A 27,190-nucleotide genomic window follows, 5' to 3' on the forward strand; every position below is an offset into this window, starting at 1 on the left:
TGATTCTCTAAGTCATTATGAATAAGTTGATAACAAAAATAGAATAGATTTTTTTTCATTTAAGGGGGAAAAATTAAGTTTGTGTAAAAAAAAATGCTTGTGTTGCTATTTTCTTCGACCTGTAACGTTTTTAATTAATCATCTGTAAGCTGTATGAGGGCTTCTTTTTTGTATGGCAAGCTGACAATTTTATTAATACCAATCTTCGACTCATATAATATTTTGATCTGATTTTTGTTGCAATTTTGTGGTAACCAGAAAAACACCATTCTATTTACTGTAAAGAATAATTAAGTTTATATTTTGATAGCCTGGACTTTTACAAACGTGATGATACAACGATACCAATATGTTGGTTCTTTTATTTTTTACTTGTAGTGATGTAAAACAGGGATGATTTGAATACTTATTTTTTTAAATATTTTAATGATTTTTTTAACTTTATTTAAACTTCTTTACAGACTATAACTTATAGGTAGGTTACAGGTCGCCTCCCCTTCCTTGATGCAGACTTTTGGAAGAGGAGGTAGAGTGGGTGAATACAAACCAAAAAGCAAATATTGCTGTTGAATCAGAGGGTTAATGACAATCCAAAAAACTGAACACCGCTCTTCTTATGCTGATTTCCTTTACACAGAACCACTACCGGTAGTAGATAATGTCCCCCCACTTTTAGTTCTGCTCCCCTGGTTGCATTGAATTGTTTTGAGCATACATCTAAGGCTAATTTCACATTAGCGTTTTTTTGCGCAGCGCATTGTGTGCAATAGAAACACATGCAAAAACGCATCATGCATTTGTGTTTTTATGCGCATGTGTTTTAACCAGTTTCTAGCAATGTTTACTCTTAAAATGCATGCGTACGCAAACGCAGGTGTACGCATGTCCATGCGCACGCCTGCGTTCCCACAGACTGTAATGCATTTTTGATGCATTCTGTGCGCAAGCGAGCGCATACTTTTTTTAACGCCGTTGGACGGACCAAAAAATGCAACAGCTTGTGTCTGGCGCATCTAGACGCACACCTGATAAAATGCATGTGCACGATATCGCAGCCGAAAGCATGCAAGCGCAAGACCATGTGCACGCCATGTTAAACATAGGTGCGCATGACGAATGCGCACGGATGCGCACGATGCACTGCGCAAAAAAACGCTAATGTGAAACCAGCCTAAAGCCACATATGATTTGTCCAATATCTTTTTCAGAACCATACCATCTTTGAATAAGAGACTGGAACAGTCTTGAAATGCGTTGAAGCTGCATACTGATAAAAAATAGCTTGTATCCATACACATATCGTCTTCAATCAGTTACTTTTATTTTGTATGGGCACATCTCTTTCTTTTAAATCTTTATACCTCTTTCATTGCTCCAAGATGCCAGTAATCTGGTCTCTCATTGTCGGTGTCAATAACTAAAATCAATTTGAGTATAGTGATTTTAAGAAAAAGTGTGGCCGCCAGTATACAGTTAATTTTATTACAGTCTAGTAATTCACTTAATATTTATGGGAAATAGCACCTGATGTTAAGTATTAATGTTTTCTTTTTCATTGATTGAAGTCAACATTTCTAAACAAGCAAATAGTGGAAGCCTCAAGCTGTTACCATGGGGTTTGGAATTGTGCACTAATAAGTATTTCCAATTGCTCAAAGTCTAAAGAAAAACTAACAAAATACAAAGCAAAAAGAAACCAGTAATCAAAATAGAAATAAAATGTGTTCTTAGCAGGTGTAGAAGCCCCTTCAATGACTGTAAATCACACAAAAGGCTTTTCACTGCACATTATTAAAAGGACCTGCGCTTACAAATCCTAAGTGTTCTCATGGTTTACATAAAGTAACACTTGTAAAACTGAAACAGCCATTCATATGTGTGTCATTTACTATGGGAAATGTCACTACTTTTTAAAACAGAGGTAAAACAGGGATACACATTTACTGTAAGCTGCCATCCATTTTCATTGTTCACTGAAATTGACAAGCAAAATAAAAACACCACGCAAAACTATTCATCACACGAATATTCAATGTTTGTTTGGATTATGAATGACAGTTATGCAGATTATACCACACAGTTGTTTTTTTATAGTTTTTTTTAACTCCTGTGTTAATTAATATTTGCATAATTATTGTACAACACTGTTTCCTTTACTAGTTAACAATTAGTACAGATAAAGATTAATATTAAATGCGCTGTTGTGTATCCACTGGAATAGTATGAACCTACAGATGAGTAAAAATATTGGAAAGGGTTATTTATTAAGTTTCAAACCATAACAAAAATAAGAAGAATAAAGGGAAGACAAAAAAAAACAGGTGGAAAAAATGTACAAGGGGGTACAGGGTAAGTATATGCACCAAAAGAGTAAAAATAAACACCAATGGCAAAATTACAAGCATGATCCGAAAATTTTCATAACAAATAGTAAGAACAAACTTGGTTGGTATATAATAATTAAATGATATAAATTGATGGTACAATATTATTTCTACAAATAGATCCATTGTGCAGGATCAATGTAAAACTCAGAGGTGTATGAAATAAAGTGTAAAGTTGGTAAGAATAGAGGGTCAGCTGCTGAAGCATAGAGACACTGCCTACATATAATAATGAGAATTTAATAAAATAGATAAGGCTGGCATATGTTAAAAGAAGAGCATATTCAACTCCCTGTTTGAAGCAACCCACAGTATCAAGAGGTATCTATAAGTAAAAGCCAAATAAATATAAGGTGCCAGAGTTTAATGGTACAGTGCATATGCAGAGAATAAGCAGCCCACACCTGTCCAATGCACGTTTCATCTGAGTTTCCCCTCGTCAAAGCTCAGGCGAAACGCATGTCAGGCAGGTGTGGGATGCTGCAGGGTCCCATTGTTGGTCAGTATACTACTGCTTATTTTTTTAATATTTTTAGCTGTGTGTCATATCTATAGGTTCTTACTATTTAACAGTTCATTAAAAAAATCTTAAGAATTTTATTTTGAAATTTCTCTTTCCTTCATTAACTGATTCCTTAGCTGTTTATTTTTTCAAATTGGATATTTAGCTAAATCACAATTCATTATTCAAGGGGTAAGGTTTCTCCTTGTGGAGAGTGACATACCAGCTCTGGCTTGTCAAGGTAAGGAGGCTTATTTGCCATGCAATGCTCCTCTGGGAAATTTAATATGCAAATTGCCTCTTCAGAGAGAAAGAGGACTTTTACTCTACAGTGCCACCTATTGTACCAGGAGCATTGCATGGCGAATAAGCCTCCTTACCTTGACAAGCCAGAGCTGGTATGTCACTCTCCACAAGGAGAAACCTTACCCCTTAGACCTCAACCCAGAGCCTCTCACCTAGCCAAATCAGTTCTCATACTTTGCACTGATGAAGGCCAATAGCCCGAAACACCGTGTCTGCAAATTGATTCTGATTTGGCTTTTATCCTAAGTCATATTACAAGACTCGTTAAAGGGTTGATTGTGACTTGTAGGATCGCTACTACCAATAGGTGGCGCTTTGGAGTAAAAGTCCTCTTTCTCTCTGAAGAGGCAATTTGCATATTAAATTCATTATTCAACACATTGATCGAGACTTTCAGTATACCATATTGCCAGAGCATGTGGGGCGTATGTGGGTTTCCAGCCATTTTTATTACTTTCTATTGTATTGGAGAAAGAGAGAGCAGGTTAAGGGGTTGGAGCAGCACAGGTACTATTGAGGTGGCAACAAGAGTTTTGCAGGTTTTTCTGAAAAGACAATTCCTATATGTTTGTTGAACATCCCATTCCCAAACCATCATTGTTAATATGATGTTGCTCCCTCTTTTGTAGCTAGACCAGCCTCTACACTTATTGGAAGACTTTTCACATGATTTGTGAATGTGCCTGTAGAAACAAGTGCTCACTTAGCAAAAAAAAAAAAAAAAAATGAGTCCAGGCTCTGATGTTAGACATGAAAGTCTGGCTTTCAACTGATTTTTTTAATTTATTACAGAGATGTTTGAGAGTGTAGTGTAGTGATCTATGACTAACATCCTCCATAATTCGAACCTCCCATTTCAATTTCCAAGCTTTCTCTCGTGCTGTGCCCATTTTCTGGAATGCAATACCCCAGAAGATCCAATTAATACCTAGCCTCCACAACTGTATGCATGCTTTAGCAGCACATCTCTTTAGACAGGTCTTTCATTTCACTTCACTAATCTAATTTTTCCCTATTTCTTATTTCTAAATTTTCCTCAGAATCTGGCCCTTCCTACTCATCTGTCTCCATATTATCCATGCACCCAATATCACTTGGTAACTGTACCTAGACAGATACTAGCTGGTGACCGGCTTCTGTATCTTATTTGAAATGCCCTATTTATTGTAATGATGACTGAACCATACATGACATGCACTTTTCATTTATTGTGTCCCCCCCCCATTTCCTTACAGACTGTAACCTTGCAAGCAGGGCCCTCATTTCTCCTGTAACTGTTGAACTATGTGTTACTTTTTAATGTAGTTATTGTATGTGCATGTGTAGGGAAGGTGACCTGACGGACGGACGGACTAGTCAGAGTGAAGAAAGATAGGTTTGCACAGTGTAGGTAGGAGACAGTGATTACAGTGGGGAAACATCTAGAAAAGTGTAGTGGACGTGCAGTACCTTGGGATAACCATTAGATGGCAGGGTGGAGTGTGAGCAAAGGACTTTACAGCAGCTTAGGGCTTTAGAAACCGTTGGTCATGGGGGGCGTGGTGACAGTTAGTGACAGTTTCAAGGAACCGGGGAAGTTATAAATTCTGAGGGAGGGTTCCAGAAGATTCCAGTCCCCAGGGGGAGCCCAGGTGACAGGAGGACTTCGCCAGTCTGTGTGCCCTGAGGAGAATCCGACCAAGGGGACTGAGGAGAGGAAACGTCAAGGGGGTGGTCCTGACAGGGAAGGACCGCAGCAGAGACAAGGCTCTGGGTGGAAGACACCGTATGTGTTATGACGAAACTGACCAGTAAAGTGCTGTTGGTGTACGGGCCTAAGGCGGCCACAGTAACCGAGCTGTCAGGATTGTTACAGTGTGAGACGGGACGTGACGTATAAATACGTCCCTAGTGTAACATACGGTGTTGGAGCGGCCCTGAACACGGAGGGCAGAGAGAGATATCGCGGTGTACCGCGAGGACCGTCAGTCGGACGGTGAGCAATAAACTTGGACCTGTTGCACCCAGAATCTGCCTCATCGTGTCTCTGTATCATCTCTGCGCGGTACAAAAGTAGGACCACCCCCCCCAGCTCGGCACCCCACCACCGACTCTACACATGTTCCCACTTAATCATAAAGTGCTGTAGAATATGCTGATGCTACATGAATAAGATAATCATTATTATGATTATTAGGGCTGTGTTTTGGCCATTGAAGTTTCTCCACATCAAGCTCAGTCTTAGGCTTGTGTCACGATGCTGGTTACGAGGGCAAGAGTGGACCCACTGGACCGTGACGCCGAACTCTCCCCGAGCGAGCGCACCAGGTGGACCGACCCCTATACAGGGACCGTTTGGGAGCAGGCTCAGGAAGCTCAAACGTCATGGCGGCCAGGACCAGGGGTCGGCTCAAGAGGGTGAGCAGCGGAGAGGAGGATGAGAGATCCGGGGTAACCAGGGTCCAGGGAATGGAGGTTGTTGCGGAAGGGTGAAGGAGAGCAGCGGGAACCAGATGGAAGCAGGGCACAGGGAGCTGTAAAAGGAAGACACAGGAGGGTTAGCAGGGAGACATAGGCTGAAGCAGACACGGGAGCCGGGAGAGCGAGCGAGAGCTGGGGACCAGCAGGAGCAAGCAGGGCCTGGACGCAGCGAGGAGAACTCGATAGTCAGGCGCCTCCCCTAAGGGAGGGCGGCCTGAAATACCTGATGGTATCCCCCGATTGGCCAGGCGGTGGGTCTGGATTAGGTCAGGCCAGCGGGCGTCCATACAGCAGGGACGCGCGGTCAGGCCCCCTGGCGCATGCGCAGAGGCACAGTGCGCGCGGCCAAGGGCAGAGGAGGAGCGCGCCGGGAGGCCGCCCGCCAGAACAGAGGACTACTGGAGGTGCGCGCTGGGAGAGAGAGGCAGGAGGAACCCAGACCGGAGGCCGAAGCAGCGGCGGTGAGTATGGGGATGGCAGGGACAGCGGGACCCGTTGTGGCGGTGCTAACAGCTTGGATGTAGCTGCTTGGCCATGAAAACCTAATTTCATGGTCTTAACTATAAAGACATACAGAGTTATGGTGTTGATGTCACTAGTAGTCGTTTGGAAATAATGTAGTGCAGAATAGAGGATTATGACATGCCATAGGATTGACGGTCCTGCTCTGTGAGCTTGTATGTTATTAGTTGATTGCATTATTAAGTGGGGCCTTGGGGCACAAGTTTGCAATCACTCTATGTGACTGCAGACTAGTGCATCCTTGCATAGTGCACAATGTGCACTGTGCTGAATAGTCATGCGCAGCCTCGCTCAACTCACTTGTATTGGACACGTCTCTTCAGAATTTGGCTGGAAGTATATAAATTGCATACTTGCAGTCACATGACCACCTGCACCTGGCGCTGGTACCAGAAAATCTTCGCAGTGCGCTATGTAAAGATTAATTAGTCTGCAGTCACATAGAGTGAATTTAAACTTGTACCCTAAGGCCGGACAACCCCTTCGATATAACTGTTGACCATAAGAAATTATTTACTTCACGGTAACCTTTTAGACATCTTTCACTCCTTAGGCCAAAAGCACAAGCCCATATCACAGACATTTCTGCGGATGACCTGGCCTCCCACTTTACAGAGAAAATAGATAATATCCATCAGGAAATCCACTCCCAACCACCAAATGCTGTGACACCCATCCCTCCCTGCATTTCCCCTGGCTCACTTTCCACATTTGATCCCATCACAGAAGAAGTCTCCAGACTCCTCTCTTCTTCTCATCCGACTACATGCACTACCGACCCCATTCCCTCACATCTCCTCCAGTCTCTCTCTCCAGTAGTCACAACTCACCTAACTACAATATTTAATCTCTCCCTCTCCTCTGGCATTTTCCCATCCTCCTTCAAACACTCTATTGTTACTCCATTACTAAAGAAACCTGCTCTCGACCCTTCCTGCATAATCTACAGACCTGTCTCCAATCTCCCCATCTCTAAACTTTTGGAGCACCTAGTCTACTCCCACCTTACCCGTTACCTCTCCACTCACTCCCTCCTAGACCCTTCACAGTCCAGCTTCCGCCCCCTACATTCGACTGAAACTGCACTCAACAAAGGTACCAATGACCTTCTGACAGCAAAAATGTAACAGTGACCACTCTCTGCTCATTCTTCTCGACCTTTCTGCAGCTTTCGACACTGTTGACCACTGTCTCCTATTCTCTAGGATCCAGTTACTAGGCATTAAGGACACCGCTCACTCCTGGTTCTCTTTCTATCTTTCTGACCGCTCCTTCAGTGTTTTGTTCGCTGGCTCCACATCATTTCCTCTTCCTCTCGCTGTCGGGGTACCTCAGGGCTCAGTCCTTGGCCCCCTTCTCTTCTCTTTCTACACAGCCCCAATTGGACAGACCATCAGCAGATTTGGCTTTCAGTACCATCTTTATGCTGATGACACACAACTATACACGTCATCCCCCAACCTTACCCTAGCGGTACTACAGAACGCCAGTGACTGTCTGTCCACAGTCTCCAACATCATGTCCTCTCGCTATCTGAAACTTAACCTCTCAAAAACTGAACTTCTTCTGTGCCCACCATCTGCTAAACTCCCTAAATCTGTCATTTCCCTCTCTGTGGGTGGCACCATAATAACACTCCGGCGGCAGGTATGCTGTCTGGGTGTTATGCTTGACACCAATCTCTCCTTCACATCCCATATACAATCTCTTGTCCGTTCTTGCCGCTTACACCTAAAGAACATCTCAAGAATCCGCCCTTTTCTCACCATGGAAACAACAAAAACCTTCACTGTCACATTGATCCACTCCCGCCTGGACTACTGCAATGCTCTATTAATAGTCCTCCCTGTTACTTGACTTTCCCCTCTCCAGTCCATACTTAATGCAGCAGCCAGGGTCATCCATCTGGCTAATTGGTACTCAGAAGGCTTCCATTCTGCACCAGTCCTTACATTGGCTGCCCATTCATTATAGGATCCAATTCAAAGTACTTGCTCTCATCCATAAAGCTCTCCACAGTGCAGCACCCCCCTATATCTCCTCCCTCATTTCTGTCTATCTACCTAACCAACCGCTGCGCTCTTTAAACGACTTTCGACTAACCTCTGCATTAATCAGCACCTCTCACTCCTGACTCCAAGACTTCTCCCGCGCTGCGCCAATCCTCTGGAATGCTCTACCCCAAGAAATTAAGACTATCCACAATTTGCACAGTTTTAGCGCTCCCTCAAAATGCATTTGTTCAGAGTGGTCTATCATGTTTATTAATCAAAGTCATTTTATGTGTAAGCGTGCGTGTGTAACCCATTCATTATCTCCATCAATCCCTCACTCCCTCAAGATGGCTGCACCATCATTGTAAATACACACCTGTACTTTGTATCTCCCCCACCTCATTGTAGACTGTAAGCTCTAACGAGCAGGGTCGTTTCATTTTGCTTTAATTATTGTATTGTTAACATTGTTACTTATGACTTGTGTTTTGAAACTGTTAATAAAGATTATTAATATTAATATTAACCAGTTAAATACAATGCAAGCTAACAATAGGTGCATGAAATTATATACAGTTACAGCCAAATACATTTATTCAGCTTATTTATTTGTTTAAGCCAGAATACAAGGTAAACCTAGCCTTGCAGTGTTTAGTTTCTACATTACAAGTCCTCAAGGGATTTTAGACCTGGGGGCTACAGTGACAAACTGACAAAATGTTGCTCAATGAAATTCTTGTTGGTAAAGGTCCTGCGGGGGTTTGCATTTATATTTTCTACAACTAAGCTATAAAATGAGGAAGTATTATTGTTTTGCATCTCTTAATATGTATAAATGGCTGAATCATATCCCAAAAGCAGATATATGAAAATGCTGAAATTTATTCCAGTGTTTATTCATTGTAATAATGATCGGGATTGTTAGTCTTCTTAATGATCTCATTTCGCCCAAGTATAAATAAATATAAAGCTCCTTTAAATTGGTATGGACAGAAAAGAAATCATTTAGCTTGAAAGCAGTTACTAAAAACAAAAGCTTTGTCTAAAAGCCAGTTAGAAGGAAACGTTTTTTTTTACTAATCAGATTGAGTAGTGTTTGACATATGGACATTACCAGAATAGACTTTCTCCTAGGGCGGCAGTTGTCTATTATGGCTTGTGTCTAAAGAATGAAGACACATTGAACAACTTTCTGCAGAACCGACTATTTCACAGGAAAGAGATTCTGTAAATGTTCCTAAGTAAACTGTCAGCATAAATATACAAAAGAAATAAATGAAAACCTGCCTGTATAAAGACAAAGATAAAAACATAGAAAATATGCAAGAACCAGGAGGATTCCATTTCAGTATTTCATGTACCTTTGAGTGCATAGCATAGACAATCTACATATGTTATCACACAATAAATTATGGCTTTTCCATTGACACCTATAAATTATGCAAGAAATTTGGATAATTAAGTAAAATGGTGCCGGGAGATTGGGAGGCTTACCTCATGATATTGACACTGACACACAAAGCTAAATGAAAAATTTGTTGGAAAGTATAATTCTGCCAGAAAGGACTCAGATGAGATCCTATCAGATCCACCTGTGCCATAAAGTATAACATGAATAATTATTGACAATGAGTTTTTTTTTCACAAGGATAACAGGAGAAATTGGACCCCAAAAGTTGTTGTCCAGTTTGTCCTGAGTACGCTGATACCCCATATGTGGGGGATGACCACTGTATGGGCACACGTCAGGGCTCGGAAGGGAAGTAGTGACGTTTGGTATGCAGACTTTGATGGAATGGTCTGCGGGCATCATGTTACATTTGCAGAACCCTTGATGTACCTAAACTGTGGAAACCCCCCACAAGTGACCCCATTTTGGAAACTAGACCCCCCAAGGAACTTATCTAGATGTGTAGTGAGCACCTTGAACCCCGAAGTGCTTCACAGAAGATTGTAACGCAGAGCCATGAAAATAAAAAATCTTTTTTTTTCCTCAAAAAATGAATTTTAGCTCGCAATTTTTTATTTTCACAAGGGTAACAGGAGAAATTGGACCCCAAAAGTTGTTGTCCAGTTTGTCCTGAGTACGCTGATACCCCATATGTGGGGATGGACCATTGTTTGGGCACACGTCGGGGCTCGGAAGGGAAGTAGTGACGTTTTGAAATACCGACTTGATCGAATGGTCTGCGGGCATCATGTTACGTTTGCAGAGCCTCTGATGTGCCTAAAAAGTGGAAACCCCCCACAAGTGACCCCATTTTGGAAACTAGACCACCAAGGAACTTATCTAGATGTGTGGTGAGCAGCACTTTGAACCCCCAAGTGCTTCACAGAAGTTTATAACGCAGAACCGTGAAAATAAAAAATCTTTTTTTCTTCAAAAAATAATTTTTTAGCCCGCAATTTTTTATTTTCACAAGGGTAACAGGAGAAATTGGACTCCAAAAGTTGTTGTCCAGTTTGTCCTGAGTACGCTGGTACCCCATATGTGGGGGGGAACCATTGTTTGGGCACACGTCAAGGCTCGGAATGGAAGTAGTGACGTTTTGAAATGCAGACTTTGATGGAATAGTCTGCGGTCGTCATTACATTTGCAGAGCCCCTGATGTGCCTAAACAGTGGAAACCCCCCACAAGTGACCCCATTTTAGAAACTAGACCTTCCCAGGAACGTATGTAAGATGTGTTGTGAGCACTTTGAACCCCCAAGTGCTTCACAGAAGTTTATAATGCAGAGACATGAAAATGAAAAAATCATTTTTTTCCACAAAAATAATTTTTTAGCCCCCAATTTTTTATTTTCCCAAGGGTAACACGAGAAATTAGTCCCCAAAAGTTGTTGTGCAATTTTTCCTGAGTACGCTGATACCTCATATGTTGGGGTAAACCACTGTTTGGGCACACGTCAGGGCTTGGAAGGGAGGGAGCACCGTTTGACTTTTTGAACGCAAAATTGGCTGGAATCAATGGTTGCACCATGTCGTGTTTGGCGACCCCCTGATGTGCCTAAACAGTGGAAACCCCTCAATTCTAACTCCAACCCTAACCCCAACACACCCCTAACCACAGCCCTAACCCTAACACATCCCTAACCACAAGCCTAACCCTAATTCCAACGCTAACCCTAATTCCAACCCTAACCCTAATTCTAACCCTAATTTCAACCCTAACCCTAATTCCAACCCTAACCCTAACCCTCTTTCCAACCCTAACCCTCTTTCCAATCCTAACCCTAACCCTCTTTCCAACCCTAACCCTCTTTCCAACCCTAACTCTAACCCTCTTTCCAACCCTAACCCTCTTTCCAACCCTAACCCTAACCCTCTTTCCAACCGTAACCCTCTTTCCAACCCTAACCCTAACTCTCTTTTCAACCCTAACCCTCTTTTCAACCCTAACCCTAACCCTCTTTTCAACCCTAACCCTAACCCTCTTTTCAACCCTAACCCTAACCCTAATGGAAAAATAAAAATAAAAATATTTTCTTTATTTTATTAGTTGTGCCTACCTATGGGGGTGATAATCGGGGGGTTTATTTACTTTTTCTTTCATTTTGATCACTGTGAGAGTGATCAAAATGAAAGAATGGAATCTGCAGCCGGCAGATTCAGGCGGGCGCATTGCACATGCGCCCGCCATTTTCTAAGATGGTGGCGCCCATGAACCGGACCCGCCGGACACCGGGAGCGACAGGGGGACTTAGAAGGTGCCGGGGGAGGTGAGAGGGGGTGAGGGGGTTATCGGAATCTGGCGGGGAGCAGAGGGAATGGGAGGGGGGCAGATGATGACAGCGGCGGCAGATCGCCACTGTCATTCAGTTGTGGGGGGGCGATCGCCGGTGGGGGGGTGGAATTGGTGTCTCCAGCCATGTCCGATGCTACAGCAGCATCGGCCATGGCTGGATTGTAATATTTCATCAATTTTCATTGATGAAATATTACTATCGCTCTGATTGGCTGTTTCACTTTTAACAGCCAATCAGAGCGATCGTAGCCACGTGGGGGCGAAGCCACGCCCCCTGTGGCGAAGAACAAAGCCCCCTGTATCTGCGGGTCGGGTGACCTTTCAGTGACCTAGGTCACCCGACCCGCAGGGGGGCTTTAAAGTCATGACGCCACATAGGCGTCATGGGTCGTTCTGGCACGACTTTTCATGACGCCTACGTGGCGTCAAAGGTCGTGAAGGGGTTAATGTTGTTACATATGACTGTCATGTGTGAACTGTTAAACTTTAAAGCTCTGTGGAATATTTTGGCGCTATATAAATAAAGATTATCATTATTATTATTATTATTCAGGGCTCTTCACTGGCTGAATTGAGTGGAAGTTGACCATGTGCACTAGTGCTTTATTCCTTCTTAATGGGACAGCTGAAGATTGTCGAGCACTGTGCTTGACTGATTTTTGGCACTCCCATTAGAATCAATGAGCAATGCACATGATCGACCGCTGCTCCATTCAGAGCCCCTGTTCTCAGTATTAGTTGAGGACACAGATGTCAGACCCCTTCCAATCGAGTTTTAACCCCTATCCCATAGATAACTTTAAAACTTGACAAGACTCCATTAAGTAAGCTAGTTGCATTAGCGTATTCAAATATTTCATGTTATTTTATTTTAGATTTTATGGGGTTTTTCCATAACAAATGAAGGCATATAGCTTGGATACATAATCTATCCTTGATGAGTGGTTATGTGATTTCCAGGACCTCACAATATGACTTACAAGGAAGTTATCATCAGAAAATTACTTATTGCTAAAACTAGGTTTTTATGTTACATTTTTTTTTAATATTGGCAATCTTTTTTTCATATCATGATGTTATTTTAAAAAATAATTATTAAACTTGTACTTTTCACACTGGCTATTTTATACTCATACTTTCTGTCCTTATAGGAAGAGTATTTAGCAGACTTGTTATCATCAATGGCTGGCTTACAATGTCACCTTCATAAATAGCTGATTACACAGGATCCACCAATCACTAATCACAGTGCTCATCCTTCCTTCACAATGATCGTTGCATCAGTCCAATAGATGCTTTCATTTTAAAGATGGCATCATAGTCTATTCAATGTGGCTAATGTATGTGTTGATTTCCTGAAATAACAGGGAATAAGATTACAAAAGCAGCAATAGCCAATGTAAAAATTCTATTTTTAATTCAAATAAATTATTCTGTATACATTGTGTATAAAAATAACAGAAAACCCAAGTATCCTAACAAGTTCTAAGATTAGGGTTCTTCTCCAAAGGAACAACAGTTATTTTTTAGCACACCGTCAATTAAAAACCTATGGCAAGTCTTGGTACTATCCCTACCACCAACTGTACCATCAGAGGTAGCCCCTTAAACTGTATTGGTAATATTACTTCTTCAGATTATGGTTAAAACAACACACAACTCTGTAAAGGAACATATAGGGTCACATGGGGCCCTAATATGTATAAGAAGGGAAAATAAATAAAAAAAATCAATACCTAGGCAATAATTTGTTTCATAGTGTTATTTCCTTGGCCTTTTTCCTATTTTCTAAAGAATTAAATATCTTAACTAGATATTGATTCTAACGTTACTAAAATGAAAGCATAGCACAATTGTAATTATCTGACTAGTCTAAAGTAAATGTATGTTAAACAAAGCATTTTGCTAATGTAAAGAAAATACTGATTAGAACTGAAGCGGTTGACTTGTCAACCTTGTGTTAGGATCTCTATATTCATAGCATTAATGAATTTAGATGAATTTAGGAAAACAAATAAGAAAAAAAATGGTTCAGAATTCTTAAAGGATTTTAAATTTTTTATTTGAAATGCTTATTTTTTGTATTTTTCTACCAATACATGCTCCATTTCATACATTGTGCTTTCATTAAATTATTAATAGGGCATTTTCATAATAAATGATTTATGTGTTAATCAAGAGTACTGCATGTTTTATCTTACTTTCATGTGTAAACAGATAGTAGAACACACTTACCATAATGTTTTTCATCCTCAGGAATCTGCCATGTGAAAAAATGCTGTTAACCTACAGATATTGGATTAATCTAAAGGTTAATAGTACAGTATCTTGAACCTGCCTGCACATAAAGTCCTGCTGCAGGGAGGAAATTAACTTTATTTCTTCCAGTTGCGTTTTCCGTTAGTCACAGGGGCAGCACCAGCGCGGCTTCAGTTACCACTCTGTACATAGAGAGCAGAAGCTGTAACCGCACCCCCCAAGACTGACTGAAAACCGGCACTAATGCTGAACAAGCTCTCAGTCATTGGAGCACAAGTACCTCCTCTTACTTGATATCAACCACTATTTTTATTTTTATTAACTGGCCTAGTCTAACATTACATATGCATTTTTCTGCCAGATGATCTGATGCCAGGCTGGATAATCAGAAGAGCCACAGATGTCGTCAGGTGAAAAATATTACTCCCACTGCAGTGCAATGGCCACAGACCACTCTTATTGCCAATGAAATGGGACTTGTGAATAGATTTGCCCCAACTCTATGTTAAAGCATTAAATGCATTTCCAAAACATTTTACATCTTTGACAATCCCATCAATGCAGTCTTAGGTTTACAATAAACATACTGTATATGTAGTATTCCTTCACTATTAATGCATAACCGCCAAACAATGATATCATAAATCTAAAGTGCAAATGCAAAATAAAGTGCTACCTGTGATATTGGATGACATGTATCTAAGATTCCAAAAAGAATATATATATATATATATATATTTATATATAATGGCTTACAAGTACAATGTCCACCTGGTCTCCTGGATAGCGCCCACCCAACGCAGCATTTCAGCACGTAGCCTTCATCAGGGGGTGGCGCCACAAGGAGAGAGGTAAGTATATATTTATTGAGTAACCAATCGCAGCATGAGGGTGTGTGACAGGCATCCAATCACACATTACAGCGTTATCAAGATATATTGAATCAGTGCACATGTCCGGAAAAACTCTGTAGTGACCACATAACAGACTTCATCTGTTACAATTATACTGCGCCTGAACGGAAGTGACGGGACTCAGACAAGTCACATGAAGTAGAGGAAGCGTCCCCTAGTAACAATAGCGGTCAAGCTTAGTGGGCGGCACGCACTGGATGATGCGGATGGTGCAGGAGGCGAGGAGGAGACCAGAACAGATGCGTCAAGCCGCCCACCAACAAATGGATTGTTGCTAGGAGACATAGAGACGCGGCCATAACTGGGCGTCGCACTCACACTACCGCAACAACAGCGTACAGCAACCCGACTAAAAGCCACCACTATATATATACAGAAAACATGTGTCTATATATAAAAGGACTATTAAGTATGTAAGAGACAGTCTCTAATGCAATTACAGTATATTAATCATGTATGCATGGTACCACAATCAGACAAAAAGCAGCCACTATATACATACAAAAGAGGAACAACATGTGTCTATAAATATAGAATTTGGCAATTAAATATATAAAAAACAGCCTCTAATGCAAATGCATTAACCATATATATACAATACAAAATTAATACGCAAATAGCAGTAATATATAAATGGTAATATAAAGAGAAAAAAGAAGAGAAAATCTTCAATATGATCCGTGGACTCAACATCATCATGGCTGCAGAAATAATAATAATAATAATAAATTTTATTTTTATAGCGCCGACATATTCCGCAGCACTTTACATTTCAGAGGGGATTTGTACAGACAATAGACATTACAGCATAACAATAATCACATACAGTAGATTATAACAAATACCAAGAGGAGTGAGGGCCCTGCTCGCAAGCTTACAGTCTATGAGGAAAGAGGTAGACACGAAAGGAGGGTGGTAACAGTTGCCCTGATTGTATGGACCAGCCATAATGTTAAGTGTGTAACAGTACAGACACAGAGGGCTAATGGATGCATAAAGCATGTGGGAACATGATGCTGGGAACCTGGTTATGGTAAAACTTTTGGCTCTGCCACACAGGGATAGGTTAGGTTAATGTGTTGAGGCGATAGGCCAGTCTGAATAAATGCGTTTTCAGGACACGCTTAAAATTGTGGGGATTGGGGACTAATCGTATTGACCTGGGAAGTGCATTCCAAAGAATTGGCGCGGCACGTGTAAAGTCTTGGAGACGGGAGTGGGAGGTTCTGACTATTGAGGATACTAACCTCAGGTCATCAGCAGAATGGAGGGCGCGGGTAGGGTGGTATACTGAAACAAGGGAGGAGATGTAGGGTGGTGCTGAGCCATGGAGGGCTTTGTGGGTGAAGGTAATAAGTTTATACTGAATTCTGGAGTGGATGGGTAGCCAGAAATACACTTGAAGTCAATATCCAAATCTGAAAAAAATTAATTAAAAATTAATTAATAAATGACACTGCAAAAAAATTGATTGAATGCCCATATCAAATTTTATTAAAAGGTAAAAATTACAAATGATAATAAAATAAAATATGAATAAAAAAAGCATTAAAAATAATTAATAAAACCACCTCCAAAAGACACACAAAATTTTTTATTATTATAGATACTTTAAAATAAAAATATACAGATAAAAATTAAATATAAAAAAGTCTAAAAAAGTCTAAGATGGTCAGAGAAATGGAGCAAAGCTATTGTGCTCTTTAAGACGCAATGGATGGACCGTTTTCAATGTCCAAATTTCATTTCACATTGGGCCAGTTGACAGCTAATTTTTGCACCTCTTATATTAATTTTAATCATACCAATGCCTCTTATCTTCAATTGAGTACTATCACAGTTATGGTAAAGTTTGAAATGTTTAGGAATTGTCTTCAGATTATCCACATCATTTTCACCCATTGCGGCTTTAATGCCCAGAACATGTTCTCTTATCCGCACCTTCAATTGTCTAGTCGTCAGGCCTATGTATATCTTGTTACATGGACATGTTGCAAAATATACAAATGCTTTTGAGACACAGGTTATGCGATTCCTGATTTCATACGTATGAGTACTTCCTTGGTTATGGAACGTTTTAGTCCGTTCCATGTTCGGGCACGCTACGCAGTATCCACAAGGGTAAGAACCATTTTCAGCAAGAGGAAAATTATCAAGAAAAGTTGATCTAGGTGTAGTCACATAGTGACTTTTTACTAAATAGTCTCTCAGGTTATTCGCATGGGGAAATGTTATCTGGGGTCTCTCAGGAAGATATTTAGCCAAAATAGGATCTGCACATAAAACAGGCCAAGATTTATTAAGGCATTATATAAAATGTAATACTGCCTGTGATATTCAGCGCTAGTGCAAAAAATGAGTGAAAAGGCAGTAAATATAACAAGGGGCATGTGCAGACAAAGAGGTAAATACCTGCTAGAAAGGTGATGATGGAGACCCACGAGCTGTCCTAGGGATGCATCCACCCCGACACACGTTTCGGCGCTTGCCTCCATTTTTCATTGAAAACCAGGAGAGGAACAATCAGAGGAAAAGTATAATAGAAACACATCACCACTTCTGTATTTATCACCCACTCCTGGTTTTGGCTTCCAAATACTGAGGTAAAATACTGACCAAATACTGAACATGTGTACGTGGCCTAAAACTTCTAAAACCCTGTATAAAAGCTATGTAATTTATTCTATACTATTCATGAAAACGAGTTCCATAGAAGTAGTTTTTTTCTCCACAAATTTTTCTCATTTTCCTGGTCTTGAATTAAAGTTATTAAGAGACCTTTAGCACAGTGAGAAAATTAAAATGCTGGGAATTTCACATACTGCACATATTTTGCATCCATAGTACAGTAAACATATTATATCTGTTGCACATAGTAATCACCTTGCTTAATTGGTTGATATGTACAATAAATTAACTAACATAGCTGCCAACAGCAGTAACAAAGAAGGCATCTGGGAGAACAGTATAATCATTGTTCACTGTGCAAATCTTCTTGGTCCTATTTCATAAAATCTGTGGACATTTCAGCCAATATGCCAAAGGCTTTAAAGTACATCATAAGCTGCAAATGCAAAACTCTTGTTGATCACCAGCCAAAAGAAAGAATTTGCTACTTGGTGGAGTTTAACATGCCATATGCTGCATCTAGACATCAATACAGAATAAATTACTAGCGGAGAAAAATAAAGAGGTGACCCACTTTAGGACAATAAGCCCTTCTGACACATTGTTCACTTCATGTTACCATTCCAGGAAGTCACTTGAGATATTAATGCACTTAACTGCTAGCCATTTGAACATATTTCACTAGTAACAGAATGAAGAGGACCCATCTTGGAAAATAAGAGGAATTAGTCTACAGGAATAGTTTGATATACCATAGCAACATATAGGATATTCTCTGTGATTTTGTATAGTCAACCTAAAGAAAGCGGATTCATGGTTCGTTACAGAACATTTTGCTAGCATTATTTTTACCAAATACATACAAAACTGTAAGTAACGTATGAACTCATGTATAAGCTGAGTTTTTCAGCACATTTTTTTGTGCTGAAAATGCCCCTCTCTGTTTATACATAAGTCATTGTCCCAGAAGCCAACGGGGGAGGGGGAGCGGCGGAGCAGCGGGTCACAGGGGCAGGAGACGGCGGCTGTGGCTAAAGCCTGTGTTGCTTCTAAAGAGAAATGAAAATTCCTTTCTCTGTAATAGCGCACAGTGACAGCCACAGCTGTTGGCTTCCAGCCCACACCCTACTTAACTTCCCTGCTCGCCCTCTCTGCATATCATTTGTTCCTTTGTTCCGGCGCCAGCAGCTCTTCCTGACAAGTGAGTCACTCCCATAGGCGTGGCGTGAATATTCATTACCATAATGAGCTGGGCCACATGACCGCTCCGCAGGAAAAGCTGCTGGCACCAGAACGAGATGCAGCGAGGGCGCACAGGCAAGTTAAGTAGGATTTTTTTATAGGAACCATGCATACAAAGATAGGGGATAAGGAGCCATACATACAAAGAAGGGATGGGGGAGCCATGCATACAAGGACAGCGATGGTGGAGCCATGCATACAAGGACAGGGACGGGGGAGCCATGCATACAAGGATAGGGACAGAAGAGCTATGCATACAAGTACAGGTACGGGGAGACATGCATACAAGAATGGGGATGAGGGGACAATGAATACCCGGCTTATACTCAAGTCAATAAGTTTACTCAGTTTTTCATGGCAAAATTAGTTGCCTCGGCTTACACTCAGGTCGATTTATACTCCAGTATAGATATGGCAGATGGCTAGCACTCGACTAGTATAATGAATATATGGTGCTAGTGAAAAGGGAGCCTCTGGTCCCGTAAATGTAAAGTCAATATAGAATCGCTTCACACTTAAATTATGCTAAAGTGAGCTTTTTATTAATTAATTGATGGTGATGAAGCGACAGCTGACGTTTCGGCCTAACAACGGCCTTTATCACATAGTCGCCCTTTTGAAGAAGAGTTTTGGTAGTCACCGGTTGATAGTTTATCACTGCTAGGCAATATTTCAAAAAAATGCCTCAGAGGCACGGCGGTGCATGCATCCCCCACTGCGCCACCAATGTTTTTTAGCCATACCAACAGGATCTCTGCTCCTCTAGCACCTGGACTATTGGCTATATTGGATAATCCGCATTTTTTGAAATTTGAAGATTAAATAATCTGTAAAAGACTTAGTTAAAGATTACACATTTCCTTAGTTGATTAGACAAAAAAATATATAGTTTCATCTTTTACATTTTAAAAATTAAAAAAAGGAAAATAGGCCGATGCAAAAGTTTGGGCACTATGCATGGTTAGTACCTAGTAGCACCCCCTTTTAAAAGTATCACAGTTTGCAAAACTTTTTGTAGCCAGCCAAGAGCCTTTCAGTCTCTTGTTTAAGGGATTTTCATATATTCTTCCTTGGAAAATTCGTCCATTTCTGTGATATTCCTGGGTCGTCTGGCATGCACTGCTATTTTGAGGTCTAGCCACAGATTTTCAATGATGTTGAAATTAAAGGACTCTGAGGGTCATTGTAAAACCTTCAGCTTGCACTTTTTGAGGTAGTCTATTGTGGATTTTGACATGTGTTTAGGATCATTATCAATGGTCCTAAGCACACTTTTTGGATCATTGTACCACAATTCCAAAATCAATCAATGGATCAGTTTTCCACAACTCCAGAGTCTGCTAAATCTTTCTGAAGGTCTTTTGCCATCGAGTGGGGGTTCTGACTTGCCTCTATAGCAATCCTATAACAATCCTATAGCAGCTCTCACTGAAATTTTGCTTGGTCTTCCAGACCTTATCTTGACCTATACTGTTCCTGTTAACTGCCATTTATTAATTTAAATTTGAACTGAGGAAAGGGTAACTTGAAAACATTTTGCTATCTTCTTAAAGCCTCCTCCTGGTTAGTGGGCCTACACCATTTTTATTTTCAGAGTGCTAAGCAGCTGCTTAGAAAAATCCATGGCTGCTGTTTTTTGGCACAAGGTTCAAGGAGGCTGGGAAATTTGCATCACCTGGTCTTTCCTAACAATGATAGTAAACAAGCCATAACCTTAACAAGCTAACTAAGGTCTGAAAAATTGGCCAAAGTAATTTTAGCACACAAATCTCCAAGGGTGGCCAAACATTTGCATTGGCCCATTTTCCTATTTGTACTTTTTAAAAATGTAAAAAATGACAATGTACTTTTACAATGTATAAAAAGCCTACAATGCAAAGGAAGTGTGTCATCGTTAAATATAAGCCTTTTAGAGATCATTTCATCTTCAATTTGCTTAAGTGTTCACAATAACAGTAATTTTAACCAGGAGTTCCCAAACTTTTACATGCCACTATATAATGAGTTGGCACAAATATTCTTAAATCAAACCTCAAGGGAACCTTAGAGATTTGTTGTTTAGTGAAATATTATGCTCTGCATGGGGTGTATGTAGTTATTTAGCTTATATGTGAGTGTGATGATCACTTTTAATTTATACAAAAAGCATCAATAGCATTCAAGTAGTAAGATATGCAAGCAGGCATCAGTTCTTTATTGTACCATGAATTTTATATACAACCCCAATTGCAAAAACTTGGGATGTTGTGTAAAATGAATGCAACAAGAATGCAATTACGATATATACTCGTGTATAAGCCAAGATTTTCAGCACATTTTTGTACTCCGGTTGGCTTATACTCGAGTATATACGGTATTTGGAAATCTCCTTTAGCCACATGTTGTTCACAATAGAACATAGAACACAGATCAGAAGGTGAACATTAGTTAGTTTTACATTTAATTTGAAAAAATTAACTAATTTAAAAATTCATGGCAGCAATGGATCTCAAAAATGTTGGGACGGAGCCATGTCTACAATTGTGTAGCACCCCTTCTCTTTTTACAACCATGTGTAAAGGTTTGGGAAGTGAGACCAATTGCTGGAGTTTTGGGGAGGAATATTAACCGTTTCTTGTCTGATGTATGGTTCTAGCTGCTCAACAGTCCCGGTTCCTCTTTTCCTGATTTTTGTTTAATAATTCGCCAATTTTTTTATTGGTGAAAGATCTGGACAGCAGGCATACATTTGATCACCCAAACTATTCTGCTGAGCCATGCTGTTGTGAAGGAGTCAGTATGTGGTTTAGCAATGTCTTGCTTAAATATTCAAGGCCTTCCCTGAAATACATGCCATCGTAATGGGGATATATTTTGTTCTAAAACCTCTTTATAATGATTTGAATTAATAGAGGCTTTCAAAATGTGTAAGCTGCTCTGGCCATAGGCAGTAATGCAGCCCAATACAATCAGAGATGAAGGCTTTTGATCTGTATGCTTATAACAAGCTGGATAGCCTCTCTCCTCATGGGTCCACAGGACACAACTTCCATGGTTTCCTTGAAGAATTCAAAATTTGCATTCCTCTGACAGAAGAGACTTCTATTTGGCCTCAGTCCATTTTAAATGAGCTTTGGCCCCAAGAAGATGACAGAATTTCTGGATTGCGTTGACATATGGTTTCTTCTTTGAATGTTAGAGATTTAACTTGTATTTGTGAATTGCATGGTTAACTGTGCTTAGTCAATATTTTCTGGACGTAATCCTGAGCCCATGCAGTAATTTGCCTGACTGATCATGCTTTTTTGTGATTAAGTCTACTTTACCGCATAGATTGCATTACGTAAAATGCCAACATACTGACTTTTTGGAGAGTATTTGAAATGGCATGAGAATATAACATGTATATAGTCTTTTTTTCATTTATTTGCTATTACAAAAAATGCAATTAATCAAGTGAATGTAATTATGTATACAGTATATGTTAAAAGATAAATTATTTAATACAGAGATGCCCAACCTTTTCTGGTTCAAGCATCACGTTGTCATCATGTTGAATCGAAATCAATTAACCTTAATGGCTGTAATAAAACTTTATAAGGATGGACCATGATAAACATCTAAAAAGCATGACAACTTTGCCAAAGCCTTTCCCAGAAACACATCCACCTTTCATCAAATTTCAACTTTTTGATCTCTCATCATTTCTGTTTTTCTAGAATTACTAGTTAGGTTCACCTGTGCAATCGATATTTATTTCCCCGATACATCTATAATAAATCATTTGCAAGTCATCATTTAAAAAAATTACTATTGTTTTGAGCTCAGAGCTCCTATGCATATCTATGCATCTTCAGGGTAACGAACTAGAAACAAACACCACATAGTCTGAGTTTACAGATATATCTTTTTTCATCTGGTTCCCAACTTCCTGCTAATATACCAAATAGGGTATATTTAAAGGTCTGCTACTGTGAAGATGTATAGACATCAAAAGGTACGATATTTTTAGCAAAGATTTTAAATGTTGCCTAATAATTTTAAATTATTATTAAATAAATATAGATATCAATGGTGGTTGTCGCCTATAAACACATAATAAACTGGTTCTATAAAAATTGCAAAGTAACTAGATCTTTATATCCATAATAATAGATATTGAAATTGCATTGTAGCATTAGTAAATCAAGTACTAGTAAGACAAGTATAAAACCATGCATACTCTATTTTAGTCTTATGTCAATGCTGGATAACGAATTGACTTATTATGTATATGGGCTCTTCAACCAAATGCTTTTGTGGTCAATTACGCAAAGAGTGTATAAAGAAGAAGAGAGTTCTGTAGCACATATCATCTTTTCCAAAGCTAGCTCCCCTGTACATACATTTATGGTGACCTAGTCAAGTCCCTGTCTACAAATGCTTTGCATGTGGCTTTTGTGTATGCTGAAATAGCTACTAATGGTACTTTATTTATGGGCAGTGCACATGAGGGTATCTCATATTACGATTTATGCATTTGCCATTTCTTAGATATTTCTTGCCTTTTATATCCAGTCATATATATTTTTACAATGTTTTCTTTACCTTATACAAATTATATTAAAAAGTTAAATAATCTTATTGAAACAGATATTTTACCACTCTTTATATTTATAATTTTCCAAAATCTTAATTTACTTACTTACTTACTTTACTTACTAATGTCACACAACTGGTATTGTATGGGCTATCCGTATACAGTTTTTATTAAAGGGCTTGTCCAGGTCTTTTTAGAATAGATCATCAAAGTCTGATCGGGGAGGTACAGCACCCCCACCGATCAACTTTTCCTGATGTCAGCGACGGCCAGAATTGCTCAGAAATGGAGCTGTAAAGCACAGTGATGGTATAATGGCAGCAGCTGGGTACTGTACTTCTGCCCCATATTCAAATCAATAGGGGATGGATGTGCAGTAAACAGCCTCCTCTACTGTTTCATTGACAGAGCTGTACTATGCATCTGTCATGATCCAAGGTGGATCTGACAAGTAAATGGACAAAGTGAACTTTTTTTCCTTTGGCTTGGTGCCAAAGTGGGTTGATTGCCCCCGGGTGCCATTAGAATTTTTACACATGGTGTCGTTTGTTCTAAGTTGCCCCGGTGGTGGTGGGTGGTATCGCACTTTATTTCTTTGGTTTAATGTGCATGTAATTACAAATCAGGTGTGATGCGCTATAAAAGAGTGTCAGGTGTGTTGATCAGTGTTGGTGATAGTTAGTCTTTCAAAAGTAAGCCTGGGTGAATGATGGAGCTGAACAGGAGTCCTGGGCAGCCCAGCCAGAGGGGACAAGTGCAAGCTATGGAGTCCAAAGATGTGGTCTGCAAGAAGGGCTGGCAGGGCGTGGTGGAGTCACAGTTTATGGTGTCAGCAGGAAGTGCTTGCATGGCTTGGTGGAAGTGGCGACTATGGTGAGAGTTGCACTTAGCATGCTGGACTTGGTTGCTGAAAGCTGGACTCAAGCATGCTGGACTTATTGGCAGAAAAGTTGGATTCAAGCATGCTGGACATTTTGGCAGAAGCTGGACTCATCTTTGGGACTCTGTTTTCTGGGCAGCTGCAACTGGTGGTGGACTCTGCTCCAAGGCTGCACTATGGTGATGGATCCGGTTAAGGTGATGGATCCGGTTGAAGGAGAAGATGCACGCAGGTGGTGGGCTCTGTTGCTGGGAGCGTAAGCAACAGAGCAAAGCTAAGTGGTGTCGCCCTGTATTGTCATTTTTTCTTTATGTGTGTTTAGTGCAGTGGTGGGATTAGTTTCCACACTGACCAATTCCCTAGTGAGGGTTTAGGTGCAGGGTGAGTCAGGGTTTTAACGTATGCGTGCGTCGCCCGGTGCGGAACCGGCATAGGGAGCGATAGGAGTGTAGAGACACTGACTCAGGGGAGTGCAGGAGGTCTCCACGTTCCCATTCCCTATGGCAGGGCCCTCCATTGTTAATGTTACCCAGGTTTCCCTTATTATTTAAATTCGCCTTACTGGAAGCGGGGTTTCCAGACTTTTATATATATATACATGTAATATCTAAATTCGCCAGTTGGAGGCGGTGTATCCAGCTGCACGTCTTATTATTTAAATTCGCCCCACTGGAGGCGGTGTATCCAGGGTCACGCGTGTCACATGGGTTCGCCTTGCGGTACTCGCTGTGTCCAGACACGCGTGACCGTGACAGCATCTCCGTAACGAATCAGTTCCAATAGCCACCGACACTGGCAACAGCTGATCGGTGAGAGTGCCCGTTGTCGCGCACCCACTTATCTTAAGGATGGGTCATTAATGTGAAAGCCCTGGACAACCCCTTTAAATAGGCAAGACTGGGATGGGTATTTTGTTTATCAGTGAATGGACATAGCTAGAAGAGTTGAAGTTATGATTTTTTTTTCTGCAGCCACAGAGCAAAGTCTTCAGGGTGGCCTCCACCTACTGGGACCTGGAACTTGCCTCAGGGATCACCTTATGGATGGGAGATGGCGACAAACAGAGACGGGAGAGACTTCTTCATCAGGTAAAACATTTGTTCTCTTATCTGTCCTTTTGTAAAGGTATTATGTAGCTCTTTCTATAACTATTTTTCTTAACGAAGATAACCAATATTCTATATAATAATATGGTGCTTGAAAAGCTTTAATCATTAATGAGGTTGTCTGGCACAGAAAAGAGAAACAGCACAGATGGTTAGAAAAAGAAAAAAAGGGATAAACTCGTCTAACAGTGGATCCAGAACAGGCTGTGTCGGATGTCTACGCCACCCCTGGAAGCAATGCCAGCTCTGTCCAGAAGTTACAGGACTGCTGCTGCAGCATGTAGGTGATTAGAAGAGCATGCCATCGGATGTTTCTCTTATTATATACTTTTGTAGTCACCCACAAAGTCTTTCGGTGAATTCCAAAGCATTGTTTCCAAAGGTGGCGCTGTGTCAGTGGGGCTGTAAGTATATGAGTTGGCCTCCATTTTTCATTTTAAGTACATCAATGCCTAAACATTTACTTTGTTGAACAACAAAAGAAAAATGAAAAAAGAGCTCACACATTTTTACTATATAATTAATATACACATGTACAATACGCTGTGGACAATATACAAACACATACATACACTGTATAGCAGCATACTGCATCTAATGAATACATGAACTCCAATTTTGCTATACACATAAACAGTTAACATGTTTTGACCAAGAAATGAAAAAGCCATCCAACCATTTCTTTAAACTTAATTTCTTAATCAAAAAATGTTAACTAAGTATTTTACGCTTTTTACATGTATAGCAATAGTGAAGTTCATATATTCATTAATTGTAGTGTGCTGACACACAGTGTATGTATATAGTAGTATATTGGTCACAGGGTATTTGTGATGTGTACTTGTACAGCAATTTAATACTAACGTTATTTGCACATATAGCAATAGCAAAGTTCATGAATTCATTAATCACAGAGTGCTGACACAGTGTATGTATAAACCCCTTTAAGGACGTTTTAACATACAGTATATGTATCATTTAGGCACAATTATAGGAATCAAAACATGAAGTATGTCTGTCTGAAAGCAGCATGGTATACACAAATAATATCTTACATATCTATGTTAATCTAAGCCTATATATATGTATGTAAATGAGATTTTAGATATTTTACCCCTCTGTTGTTTATTATCAGTATGTAGGTATCAGTGTTGTTATTTGCTGGTCTTATGAAGAGTATCTAATGTGAATTATAGGGAAAAGGAACAATCTGTTACAGAAGTGCAAACCTCTGAGTAAAAAGCATTATTGTCACTGGGTGCACTCGGTAATCGATTTACGGTACTCCTAGCTAGAGCCCATAGCAAGATACATTGGTAGATGAGGAAAAAACCTTTGCCTTCAAAGACAGACAGCTTGAAGAAGCAAGCCACGGGAAGATCACATCCTGTCATGTCGGACGCTGTTCACACCACAGCATCCGGCAGGCAGAGGTAGTTCCACCTCCAGCCACTATAGCCTCAGTGGCGCCGGTTTGATCTTCAGGCTCTCGGGGGTTAATCCTGCTGGAGACCAGGTTGGAAGGTTAGTCACGCCCACGGTCTTTAAATAGTCATACTGGCATATGGGCGTCGCCGATTATAGCTTGTGTTTCATACCAAGTGGTTCCGGTCTGGAGTGGAGGTGTTCAAGAGAGAGAGATTCATATCTGGTGTCGTATGATCCGTCGTTATCCTTTCTCCTTCCCAT

General features: G+C 40.4%; 1 protein-coding gene across 5 annotated transcripts in view; it reads left to right on the forward strand.

The window, feature by feature from the left end:
- FRMPD4 (FERM and PDZ domain containing 4) overlaps nt 1–27,190 on the forward strand; it is an 808,734-nt gene that overhangs the window by 370,358 nt on the left and 411,186 nt on the right. For 4 of the 5 annotated variants that reach the window (XM_073586154.1, XM_073586150.1, XM_073586151.1 and 1 more), the window contains one exon: nt 25,367–25,483. The exons of the other annotated variant lie outside the window; for it this stretch is intronic. In XM_073586154.1, the coding sequence (XP_073442255.1) occupies nt 25,367–25,483 (117 nt within the window). The remainder of the gene's footprint in view (nt 1–25,366; nt 25,484–27,190) is intronic. 5 annotated transcript variants of the gene reach the window in all.

The sequence above is a fragment of the Dendrobates tinctorius genome, unplaced genomic scaffold (assembly GCF_039654945.1).
Source record: "Dendrobates tinctorius isolate UK_male_01 unplaced genomic scaffold, ASM3965494v1 ptg000091l, whole genome shotgun sequence".
Lineage (NCBI taxonomy): Eukaryota > Metazoa > Chordata > Amphibia > Anura > Dendrobatidae > Dendrobates > Dendrobates tinctorius.